The sequence below is a fragment of the Alligator sinensis genome, unplaced genomic scaffold (genome assembly GCF_000455745.1).
Source record: "Alligator sinensis unplaced genomic scaffold, ASM45574v1 scaffold156_1, whole genome shotgun sequence".
NCBI lineage: Eukaryota > Metazoa > Chordata > Crocodylia > Alligatoridae > Alligator > Alligator sinensis.
The window spans coordinates 2,009,920-2,022,562 of record NW_005841844.1 but is presented as its reverse complement, the minus strand read 5'-3'; the positions used below and the strand labels follow the sequence as shown (position 1 = coordinate 2,022,562).

Here is a 12,643-nt window from a genome sequence, read left to right as displayed (position 1 = left end):
GGAGAGTCCTATTTTGAAGTGTGTGCAAGGAGAAGAATTTTGGATCCTACAATTTGTAGTATTTCTTCTTTATCCAAACCCACGCACAGACAAAGAAAAATATTCAACTATGATTTGGTGGGGTTTTAAAATTCCCAGTTTGGTTTTTATTTTTTGGAATACTGGATGTCTCAAGAATTGTTGTTCCTAGGCATGCCTTCCAGTTACAGAATATAGATAGGCACTTGACATTCTTGAAATGGTTATGGTCAGGGGGAAGCTACAGTTCAGTCTTCTTCTATACTAGGCACCTGATATTCCTGCTTACTCTAGTGGGTTTTGGATTAGGCCCTGGAAAGACTGGTTGTCTAAATGACATTTGCTAGCAGATTAGTGGATTCGACCTGGGGGAAATGTGTCATCCATTTAAAGGTGCAGACACTGCACTTTATGGGATTGGAAAGCTTGGGGTTTGAAGGGAGAGAAAACCACTCCACCAACTCAGGAGAGCTAGGTGTGCATAAACAGCAGTGGCACCAGCCTCTTTCTGGTGGGGGAGCTGAGGTGGGCTAGACAGAAAATTGGGTGAGGGGCTGTGCTATATATCTTCTGGTCAAACATAATTATTCATTTTTTAACAATACCCACTTAAGGTACCCTGCCACTGTGGGCAGTAGTGGGGCAGGCTCAGCTGTGCAGGGCGGGCAGTGGCAGCCTGGGGTGGAGGCAGGGGCTTGGACAGAGGCGGTGCTGGGAGGGGTGGTTATGTGGGGGCTAAGGTGAATTTTGGGGTGGCTATAGCCCCCCCAGCCTCTCCCTGGCATTACACCCTCTGCCCTGCACCACACACATATGGTGCTATAGCACTGGAACCATGTCAACATGGACATGGCCCTGTTTTTGCTTGACTATGGCTGGCCCCTTTGAGACTCTCTCTCCATATATGCAGCCATTTCCCACACAATTGTTTCTCCTGAACTTGAATTCAGAGGTCACATGGCACTATATAGCCAATTGTACTAAAATTAATGTCACCTGTTATTTAGATGATATATTACATAGACACTTCCAAAAAAGATATGATGATGGTGTTAATGATTATTATTAAAATGTTACTTTCACTTCCTAAGGTAATTTTCATCTCAGTATATCAAAACACTTTGGTGAAGATTTTTACAAAACAGAAGCCTAAATTTAAGTTCCTAAATTCATATTCAACTATTTCCTTAAGTGACCCAATTTTCAAAAGTGCTAAGCACCCGAGACCAAAATGCAGCCATCTGCTGGGTGAAACACAGCAGGTCTTTCACAGCACACAGCAAAAGTTTAAAAAAAATATAAGGTGGGAAATGAAGAATGCCATTTCTCATTGAAAATACAGGGGGAGATTTAAATAAGCAGAATTAAATTTGATATGCAGCATCCTGTGTAAAGTGTTCTTATCTGCTATTTATTTATCCAACTTCTAATAACCTCCTATAGATATTTCCATCATTCACTGTTTATCGTTCTTGTCTATCCTATCGCGCATGCAACAGATGTGTTATTATTTATGTTACAGTACAGATATCTGTGAAGATCGGGGCTCCATCTTGTTAGACACAGCATACGTACACAGTAAGAGCTGTCTCTGCCCCCAGGATTTTACGGTGTGACAGATAGAAAATGGTTGTAAGAAAGGAAAGAATATTATTCCCATGTTATAGATGGGGAATTGAGAGCCTAAGAGTCCCATGGAAAGTTTACATCAAATCCAGAAATTAAATCTGCATCTCCCAAGTCCCAGATGAGTAATTTAAACATGGCTGTATCCTTCCACTACTACACAACGGCTGGGCCCAAGATTGGTTAGTCTTTGGTGGGCTTGCAGTGCACTGGGTTCCCTTTCTTATGAGCTGTGTTGAAGACAGATCAGTGTTCTAGGGGAAGTTAATTAAAACCATTTGATCTTGAAAACAAGCTGAAAAGCAAACAATATGGGGAAGCATGCGTGGGAGGGGGAGGCACATCACAGCGGATTTTCATACCAACAACATGGAATCAGCAGCTAGAAAAGAGAAAGCAGGCAGGTATTTCCTCTGGACTCCTGCCCCCACCTTTGAACCTAGATCTCGTAGGCCCGCATCTTGGGCTTGGCAGGGCCCCCTGTCCACTTTTCCAGACACATCAGCTTTCCAAGCATAACGTTTGTTTTGTGAAGCTATGTTTATAGAACAGGCTGCCTGCTGCCCTGAGACCTACCCGGCCTGCTAGTGGTTCCAGCTTTCAAAGCAGCATTGTTGTTTATAAAGCAGGGCTGCTGCTTGGACTGTCCTTGAGGTTATATTGCTTTAGGGGTCTGACTGTCTGTTTGTCTGGGGGCTTGAGTGAAATAGCTTGAGAGAAATATTTGACTTAGTCTAGGTTCAGGGACAAGGAATTTAATGCAGGCTCATTGCCCACATTATTAGTATTATTATTACTATTACTAGTATTATTGTTACCATTATTATTAACTAACAACAACAACACAAGCCTAACCCATGTATACCATTTTCCAAAGACCTTTACAAAGAGATCAGTATCATTACTCCCATTTTACAGATAAGGAAACCAAGGCACAAAGTGCTGATGGCTGCTTTCTACCCTGAGAGTGGTTTGTTTGCATTAACAATGCTATTGTCCAGTATTCTGACGATCCACCCTCCCCACTGAAACCAGCGCTTACCATTTTAAGGGAATCCTTGTTTTCTTTGTATCACATCTTTTCCTGTTTGAAGAGCCTGCTGGGGCTAGGGCCAGCCACCATTTTATTCTCAGAGCTGTTGCAGCATGTTGCAGAGTGCATGTGTTCGCTCATATATACGCTCTCTCCCCACTCCCCAAGGCAATCCCCCCCACTTTCAACCCCCAGAATCCCTTCCCCCATGCCCATGCAGTCCTTTCCCGTGTCTCTCATGCTCACACAATCAGCTCCCTTTACCTTAGCTCCTCCAGGAGTGGAGTGGCCATAGCTCAGCATTAACAAGGGCATGCACCTGGCAGGATGCCCGAGTCAGGGTGGATTCTCATAACTCCAAATCCTTTCAGTTTCTCCTTCCTGCCCTGAAACTGAGGGGAGGAGGGAAGGTGCCTAATGAAACAGGCCTGCTGAAGTCCCTTGGGGGCTGTGTAACAACTTCCATCCCAGATGGTCTCCCCTCTGAACCTCTGTACAAAGTCCCAGACAGACAGGTCAGAGCAGCTCGCTGAATCAGATGCTCCTCTTGGCTCTGATCTGTAAGATACTGCTTCTACCTGACAGCAGCCAGTTGCCTGGGGTAGCTCACCAGGGCCACATTCACATGGGGCCAGACCTGAGGCATTGCACTGAGTTCAGTGGAGCTGCAGGCATCTCTGTCACCTCCGAATTCAGTCTGAGTTTTCCAAGGCCTCCTTATAAACTGTGTGCTCACAGCCCTGTTATAGTAATTTATTACTGGTATTAAAGTAAAAATGGTAATAACTAAGGCTAACCGTACTCTTTCTGGCATTAGTAGGTGCATCATGAGCAGGTCTAGGGAGGTGATACTTCCCCTCTGTGGGCATTGGTGAGGCTGCAGCTGGAGTACTGTGTCTAGTTTTGGGCACCGCACTTCAAGTGGGAGGTGGATAACCTTGAGAGAGGGTTCAGAGGAGGGCTATTTGTATGGTTGAGGGCCTGCAGGTAAGACCCTATGAAGACAGATAATAGGGTACCTGGAGGGACCTGAATCTCTTCAGCGTCCGCAAGAGAAGGCTGAGAGGCGATCTTGTGGCTGTCTACAAATTCATTGGAGGGGTCAGCAGGGAATAGGGGGCACTCTGTTTACCAGGGCGTCCCTCAGGGTTACTAGAAACAATGGCCAAAAACTGAAGGAGAGCAGATTTAGATTGGACATCAGGAAGAAATCCTTTATGGTGAGGGTTGCCAAAATATGGAGTGGGCTTCCAAGAGAGGTGGTGCTTTCCCCGACGTTGGAGGTGTTCAAGAGGAAATTAGACAAACACCTGGCTGAGGTTACTTGACCCCAGCGCTCTTTCCTGCCCAGAGCAGGGGGTCAGACTCGATGATCTAATAGGTCCCTTCTGACCCTAGAAATCTACGAAATCTAACATGTTGGGGTCTTTACACAGCTTACACAGGCCTACTCCAGGAGGCTTCTTGTGTTAGGAGCCTGTTTTTGCTTGTCCTGCTTATCTTGACCACAGGAAGGAAGGTCCTTGTCTCTGCTGAGCAAGAGATGTGATGAGAAGATGGTTCCTAGCTCACATCAACAGTAGAGATGTAACTATCTGCTGCTGACTGGGAGGGTGTGATGGGATGGGTTGCTCCACATGTGCCCTGTTCTTGTACTGTTCCTCACTACTGCTTGCCAGTGTCACGGGCAGGATACTGGGCCAGGATACTTTGGTCTGACCTCACATAGCAATTTTTGTGTTCTTATATGTTATGTTCTTAACTTTGCCAAAGTCCAGGGAGCTGAAATCCAGGCTCTGGATCCATTAGATGAAAAGAGGCCAGTTACAGGCTAGAGAGCGGGATGTCCCGTTCTGGGGTCATGTTTGCCCCTACTGGTAAGCATTTCCTCCAGTTAGTGTTCAAGACTTCATACCAGACTTTCCTTGCTGCAGGCCTTGTGGGGTCACTTCCCAGCAGGGACGCTATAAAGCAGGGTGACCTGGCTGCTCCTGGAGAACCCAACCACTGTGCTAGCCTTTAGACGGGAGGATGCAGTGCAAACACCCTTGCTGGGGCCAGGCAGCTCTAGTCAGTGGGCACAGAGCACATCTGGACCAGAGCCACCCTTCCCCCCACCATTTTGGGAGCAGCTTGTTAGCAGAGCCAAGGCTGGCCCTCAGGCATTTGTGGGAACCTCAAAGGAGCCTTTCTTAGAGATAACAGTGGTGGGGGAGGGCTTCTTGCCTCTTCCTCCCTTGCTTACTCACACAAGGGCCAACTGCAGCGTGGCTGTGTTACTTTAAGAGCTGCTCAGCTCATCCGAAAAGAAAGCAGGATATATTTAATCATTCTTTATTCACTTCCTGTTTCACATCACTGAGACAAATGCTCGCTCCTGCTATACCTGTTACTGGGTGGGGGCAGGGATTGTATCAATTGTTCCTGCTCTCCGGCCGAGCACAGTTACCTGGCTCCAGTGCTTCCTGGTGCATCTGGTCACCTGGAACAAGCTGTAGGTGAGACTCCAAATGCCAAAGCCCAGGTGACTCATACAAAGTTCAACCTAGGGCACTTGCCAGAGACTTCAGTCCAAACTCTGAGGGAAGACAGATCTAAACTCTTGTTACCTTGAAACTTCCCTGCCCCTTCACTGCTACTGTGGCAGTGAGTCCTGGCCAGTTGCTGGGTGCAATCACAGAATAAATCATTTACTGAATTGGTTGTGTGAAGATGGTTGTGAAGATCACTCCTAAACCCAGGCACTCCAAGAGTACAAATAATCCTGTGACAAACGAGTCACTGTCCCAGACTCCTGGCCACCAGCCAGAGGGTTGAGGTTTAGCCATGACCAGGGTGCTAGATGAGTTATGAGGCTGAAAGCCAGGCCCTGAAAAGTTCAGTCATCTCACACTGATCCAAAGAGACCTTACCAGCCAAACACAAGGGATAAAAAGGCCTAGGGTCCTGGAGAGGACATGGGCTTTCACTTAGTCAAGGTATTGTCTAGACCTGGGGTGTCAAAGATAGGGCCCACAGGCTGGATCCAGCCCAGGTATCCCATCATCCAGCCCCTAGTGCTGCCCATGTTGACCCACAGGCAGCATGTGGGACACAGCAGAAGGCCCCGAGTGCTGCACTCAGCGCCTGCTTCAGCACAAATTGCAGAGCAGCCTCCATGTATAGCACAGCTCTGGAGCAATTGGACAAGATTGTGCTATGCGCAGCGCCCAACCTGGCTACTCCAAAACACACACTGCATCTGACACGTGGGGCCAGTTTGTGGGTCCAATCCAGCCCATGAACTGGCTCCACACCACTCAACCACGCATCTGACCCAGGGGGCCGAATGAGTTTGACACCCCTGGTCTAGACAGAGGGAATGACCCTTTACTGGATATGGGATGTAAGAACTTTCTCCCAGATTTCATGGCTCCTACCCAGACTGTCACTTTATCTTCCTTGACTTTTTTCCATGTCTGAACAACCCCACCTGTGCAGTGCTCTCGGACACTGGAGAGGATTTGACTCCATCAGCTCCTCCGGCCTGTGTCCAGAATGGCTCAGCCAAGGCCTATGCAGGACCCATATAAGCAGCTCCACCTCACAAAAGCAAAAGGGTGGGAAGTTCATTCTGACCAAGACAGAAGGACAATGGGACTCGGATCTCCCAACTGACAGTCACTCACGTGACTTTCACCCTTCTGCAAACCTTAGTAGCTGCATTGTCCAATCCTGAGGCTAAGGCTTGGCAATAAATTGTTTTGCTGATGCTGTACAGGGCAGACATGTGTCTCATTTCTGGGCTTAGCTTGGGGCTATAGCATTTCCAAGCAGAGATTACTGGAGTTATTTCCTCTAAAAGACACCTGCTGCTGACTCATCAGTTGTGATATAAAATGATTCCTGGAAGCACAGACTCTGGGACATCTGTTACTATTCTCAGAAGCTCTCCAGAGTCCTCTGGGGAATCTGGGAAAGTATTTATCAGGGAACAGGCAGAACATGCTCTATGAGCAAGTCTTAGAAGGTGTTCTCCTGGGATCCTCCTATTTTATTTCTTCCTCTTCCTTCCCTCACAAGGCTCACATTGGACTGCCCTGTACTTTTTGGTTAAGGGGGTAGGCAAGGGAAAGGGGCACTTCCAGTAATAAAGCCAAAGGAGTGTCCTGCTGCACTGCTGGAGAGCAAGAGATGAAAGCCAAACTTGATCCCTTGCTTGGCATGGACTGAAATAAGGCACCTCTTATGACAATGCCTAATACTATCTCTAACACTCTCATGGCTGTCCTGAAGTTGGTCTCTGTCTTGTGAATAAGGTGGCAAGGAGAAAAGGGTGGGAGAAAGCTTCATATTTGTATGGCCAACTGTGCCATGTTATTTCAGAAGGGAAATTTTCCTGAGCCCACCTGGAAATCAGTCTGGCCCTAAAGTTCAAAACCCCAGGAGTGCTTGTACGCTTCATCCCAATCAGTATTAACATATAAAGCCAAGAGGATCTAGACCATATTCTTGAACTAAAATTTCAGGCACAAAGATGTGGCTAACTTGTCATACAAGAGAGGCAATGAATTCTGCCTGTCTCCTCTAACAACCAAGGAAGGGAAAATAATTAGTTCAAATAGTTGTGCATAAATTTCATCTCTGAAAGACAAGGTTCCTTGGGTGAATTTGATATCTTTTATTAGACCAACCCAAATGGTTGGAGAATAGTTATTAAGCAAGCTTTCGGGTTCAAAAACCCTTCGTCAGGCTAAGGAAGCTGCAGCAGTTGGTGTGTTGGCTCTCTGAAAGAGGCATGGCAGTATAGATTCATAGATGTTAGGGTCAGAAGGGACCTCAGTAGGTCATCGAGTCTGACTCCCTGGCCTGGGCAGGAAAGAGCGCTGGGGTCAGATGACCCCAGCTAGGTGGTTGTCCAAATAGCTTCTTGAAGACCCCCAAGGTAGGGGAGAGCACCACCTCCCTTGGAAGCCCATTCCAAATTCTGGCAACCTTTACTGTGACAAAACTACCACAGTAGTGTAAATTACTGAAGACATATCTACACCAAAGCCAGAGGATGGTTCTGAAGTTAGGTTATCACTAATACTGGCTGGGAATTTTTTGCTAGAACTTTTTTGTTGTAGAATTCTAATTTATTGACAAAGAAATTGGCTGTGGGAGAGGGTCTCTGTGGGATCTCTCTTCCATTTTAGTTGAAAAAATTTGAAACAGAAATTTTGAAATGGTAAAGACATCCTCCTTTGACCTTTTCTACATGAACATGTTCCATTTTTTGGTTTGCAATGACCTTTAAGTTAGAAGTTTAAGGTAATTAATGGTAAAGCATGTTTCAAACTTGTCTTTTTTATTTTGTACAAAATATTTCAAAACAATCACGCTAGATTATTGTATTTTTGGATTGCTGATGCTTCAGAGAATCTGACTGTTCATCCACACTCAGGACCAGAAAACATTTAAAGTAGTAGAAAAAGTCCCACAGGACTAGAAAGCTATTTTCTACCTTGTGCTAGTCGTCACCTTTTCCTGACCTTGGCCAGCTCATAATTATCCCCAGGCTGTCAGGGAATGGTCCATGCGGTGGGGTTGTCAACACTTCTCCTTGGGAATACAAGGCACAGTGTAATATAGTTTACTGCTGGTTTAATGCCTAAATCTTATTCAGTGTCCTCTCAAGATGTTCTAGTTATATCCTCTTGTTCTACCTCAAGCAAATCCTCTCTCTCTCTCTCTCTCTCTCCCCTCATGCTATTTCCATCCTTACAGTTCTTGGACAAACCATTCAGTTGTTCTCTTTTATGTTTGTTTCAAATTAGGCTGTAGCTGCTCCCTTCAGTCTGATGGATATATGATTGATTATAGTACTGAGACAGCACACTGCTGGCCAGTCCTCTACCCTTTTCACTAAACCTCCTACTTCACCATCATACAGAAAGCCTCTCACCAGCTACCAGGCTGCTGAAATGAGGTTGTGTGTAACACATACATCTGTAGGATTTTGCTTTAAAATTAAAACTGACATACTAGACAAAACTTTGGAGCCATGTCCTGGACTATCATATCCATGGCACCATAATGAGATGAGACTAACTCTGCCAAAATATTAAAAGGGCAACTGCTGCTCAGAAGAATGAATTGAATCAAACAGTAAACCCTGCAAATGTAAAATGACAAGAACCAATAATGCCATTATTAATAAAACAGTAGTACTTACAAGCCACAAGTGAGATCAGGGCCTCTTTGTGAGAGGCACTGTACAAACATAGGCAGAAACTCCCAAGACCTTACAATTTAAACTGGCTAAGCATCATAGGAAAAGCAGAGACTGAGATAAGTGCATTGACACACCCTGTTCAGCCTCAGGACAGAACAGTATCAGAATGAAGATTAGGACACAGGTCTCCTAGTTTCCAGTTCAGTATCCTAACCTGTGCAGTGCACTGAACAGAATAACATTAGTTTCACAATGCAACCCAGTGTACCATCTGCTTGGAGTATATAGATAGAGGACAAATTTGGGTTTAATTATTACTCAGAAGTAAGACAGAGATGTGACTGATATACCAGACCCATGCAAGACCATGCAAGGAGGTGTCTCCCTATGGGAAAAGCTATCACCATGGCCAAGACACCAATTGTCTAGGACTGCTAGAAAGCTTAATAGCGTGGGGTGGAGACTACAAAATAATGCATCTAAAAAAAAATCACTCATCTGACTATGGGGAAAAATTCATCCCTCCACTACAACCAGTGGAGTTACACCAGGGATTAGTGGGGCCAAATAATATCTAGGCTAATAATATTCCAATACTTGCTCCTGAGAATTACATGATGATCAAGCAGCTTTTAAATGGAGATTCAAGACCATTAGTCTGTTGCATTATTGTTTTTCTTCTCTATTTTCTGATAGGCATTCCTATCAATCCTATTATTACCCTCATAGCAGCTATAATCCACAAACAGCTTTTCATATCTTTCTGTCATAAAAACCTTGCATCCAGAAAAAGCCTAGAGTGCTTTCTCTCAGAAGCCATTTTTAGCATAACAGCAGTAATTTTACAGTACCTTCCACTGCATGCATTTAAATCCAGAAGCGCAGCTACTACACTGTCAGTACAATGGATACCTTGCTTTCTCACAACAAAGGGAAAAACAACAGGCCACACTTCAAAATAGTAAACGCATTCTCTGGAGCTATATTAGCCCTGCCTAACATCAAAAGGCACATGTTAAAGAAAAGTTAGAAGCAGAAATATTATGAATCTCTACTGATTGATAGAACCTAGCTTGGCTAAAAAGGCTGCTTCAGGTACTCATTTAATTGTTTTTTATATTTCCTTACATTCTTCATGTTTACATTCACAAGAAATGAACAAATCAAGAAGCAGAATCTTGTCCAGAACCATAATATTCTGCACATCTTAAACTGCAGTAGTTCTCGCAGCCCTGATTCCATACAAACATCCATGCATTGTTATCAAATAGCTCAGTGCAACATGAATACGCACTTCGTTAAAACAGAAAACAAGATCTTTTATTCCAATGTGATTCTAACTTCAATTTAGCCATGCTTCTATCTTAAGAGCTCAGCACTCATGTTGGGCACCTACACGAAACGCTCAGATTTTCATTGGGGACAGCTGCAGATTGAGAATGTTTTTTGGGGTGGGAGAAGAGGAGCTGCACTCTTTAAAAATCTGACTTCCCTTGCTTTTTCTCTTGCAATCTGATTTAAACACCTTACCTTGGAAGAGAACACAGCCAGATATCCAGAAAAGAACACAGAAGTTTGGTGCCGGCATTTTCTTTGCAACTTGTGCCTGTGCAGCCCTGCTAAAACTTTGTCCATACCGTGAGTGAAGCAGGGGTCAGGAGAAATTTGCTGGCCTGGGTTGATTCTTTCAGAGTTTCCTGTTAAATAATAGAAGGAAACAGATTGAATCCACAGGGGAACACATGCCATGGAACTATGCTTTTGCCCATTATAGTTTAAAAGGATATGAGACATAGTTTGCTCAATGCAAAGGAAATCTAATGGAGGCAACCAGCAACAAAATGTATACAATGGGTCCAGCTCACCATGGGCTCCAATTTCCATGTGCCATTTATTTGCTTAGAGAGTGTACAGATCCTTTGGGGGCTAGGACTGAATACAAGGTTGGCAGCTGGGTTCTAATCCTGACACTGGCCTTGGGCAAGTCTCAGAAGGTAAATCTGTATGAAGTAGTGATACTAAGAGGCCAGATCATTGCTGCCTGACTTACAAGTCATTCCAAGGCTGTTCTGAGGGGCAAGTCTCTGGAGGAATTGCCTTGCTTGGCAAAAGACTCCATCAGCTTGTCTAACAAAGCCAGCATGAGGATTACCCCCAGCAGAAACAGCTGTATCTGCAGAGTCCTGGGATATCATTGCAGAGAAACTGTGCCTCTGCCCTACCTCTGTACCCCGATTCCACACCACAGGATGATTCCAGTGGAGGTAGTAGTGGTGCATTCCTCCGGGATGTAGCAGAGCCTGGGGTGGAGGGCAGCCACCCAGTAAAGAACTTATGGTTTGGGACTGGAGGTTGAGGGATGGGTTTGTCTACTCCTGACTCCAGTCCAGCAACTCCTTTCTGCCTCACCCTTCCTGACAAAGCTCCACAGGCGCAGACAGAAGTGCAGCTCCCCGCTGTAACTCAGAACACTTTGCAGGAAGTGTTCTGAATTACAACGATTCCCCAGACCAAACAGAAGTTCACTGTTGGTTCCAGGGGAGAGAGGAATCTAGCTTCTGGCTGCGAGCCTGCAGCCAGTTCCCTTAGCAATGGCTCCTCCTCCCTGCCAGTCCTGCTGTTTTCAGAATGGGAGGAAGGATAAGGAGCAGAGGGAGCTCATTCTAGGGGCTCCCCAGCCAGTGCTGAAGGGTGGGATGGGTGAACTGGAGCCCCTCCACCCACACACACACACCTCAGGGGGCTCCAATACAGCCATCCTACCTTTAGTAGGGGCTGAAAAAAACCCAGACTAAACTTCCTCCACTCTCTTTCACCAAGATGAATGGTCGTTCCTCAAGGAGACGATCCTCCGAGCCCAGGGGGTGACAGTCCCAATGAGAATGCCTGGAAGCCAAAAAGGAGGCATACACCCAGTGGAAGGGAGGGGCTATCACCAAAGAGGAGTATACCTCCATTGCTTGGGTTTGTAGTGGGGCTGTTAGGAAAGCTAAGGCAGATACAGAACTAGGGCTTGCATCAAGGATCAAGGACAACAAAAAGTCCTTCTTTAAATACATAGGGAGTATGAAGAAGGCACCAGGTAACATGGGGCCCCTGCAGGATACGGCTGGCAAGCTGGTGGTTGCACCAGAGGAAAAAGCCGACCTTTTTAACAAATTCTTTGCCTCCATCTTTTTGTGCAGGGATTGGGACATCTTCTCCACCAGGATTCAGGATGGACTCAGGAGAGACTCCACCAGGCCAAGGGTCAGGGAGAACCAAGTTAGGGAACTTCTGGAGGGGCTGGACCCTCCTACCTTGGGGGTCTTTAAGAGGAGGCTTGATAATTACCTAGCTGGGGTCATATGAGCCCAGTATCCACTCCTGCCCAGGGCAGGGGGTCGGACTTGATGATCTACTCAGGTCCCTTCCGACCCTACATCTATGACTCTTTCCTCCCTTCCATTCTGAAAACAGCTCAAAGGCTGGGAGGCAGTGCAGACACAAGTTATAGAAGACACTATGTTTTGACACATCTTCATCTGAACCCTCATGCAATAGCCCAATCAGCCATTCATTTTAAGTGGTCTGTAGCCATGCACTTGTGTTTGTTCATGACTATAGACCATTTTCTGTGTCCAGATCGGGCAAAAATTGTCACTTCTGTATGCACCCCATGTGTGGATAGGGTTAAGGACCCCTCTGCATGGAAGGGAAGGAGCTATCCGCCTATTTGTCAAAGCACATTTAAGTCTCATTGACTGCAAAAGCCCATAAGCACAGGCTTA

General features: G+C 45.7%; 1 protein-coding gene across 3 annotated transcripts in view; it reads right to left on the bottom strand.

Annotated features, from left to right (window-relative positions):
* ECSCR (endothelial cell surface expressed chemotaxis and apoptosis regulator) overlaps positions 1-10,553 on the bottom strand; it is a 59,052-nt gene extending 48,499 nt beyond the window's left edge. For all 3 annotated transcript variants that reach the window (XM_014520875.2, XM_006015716.2, XM_014520881.2), the window contains exon 1: positions 10,404-10,553. In XM_014520875.2, the coding sequence (XP_014376361.1) occupies positions 10,404-10,461 (58 nt within the window). In that variant the 5' untranslated portion in view covers positions 10,462-10,553. The remainder of the gene's footprint in view (positions 1-10,403) is intronic.
* Positions 10,554-12,643: the final 2,090 nt, after the last annotated feature.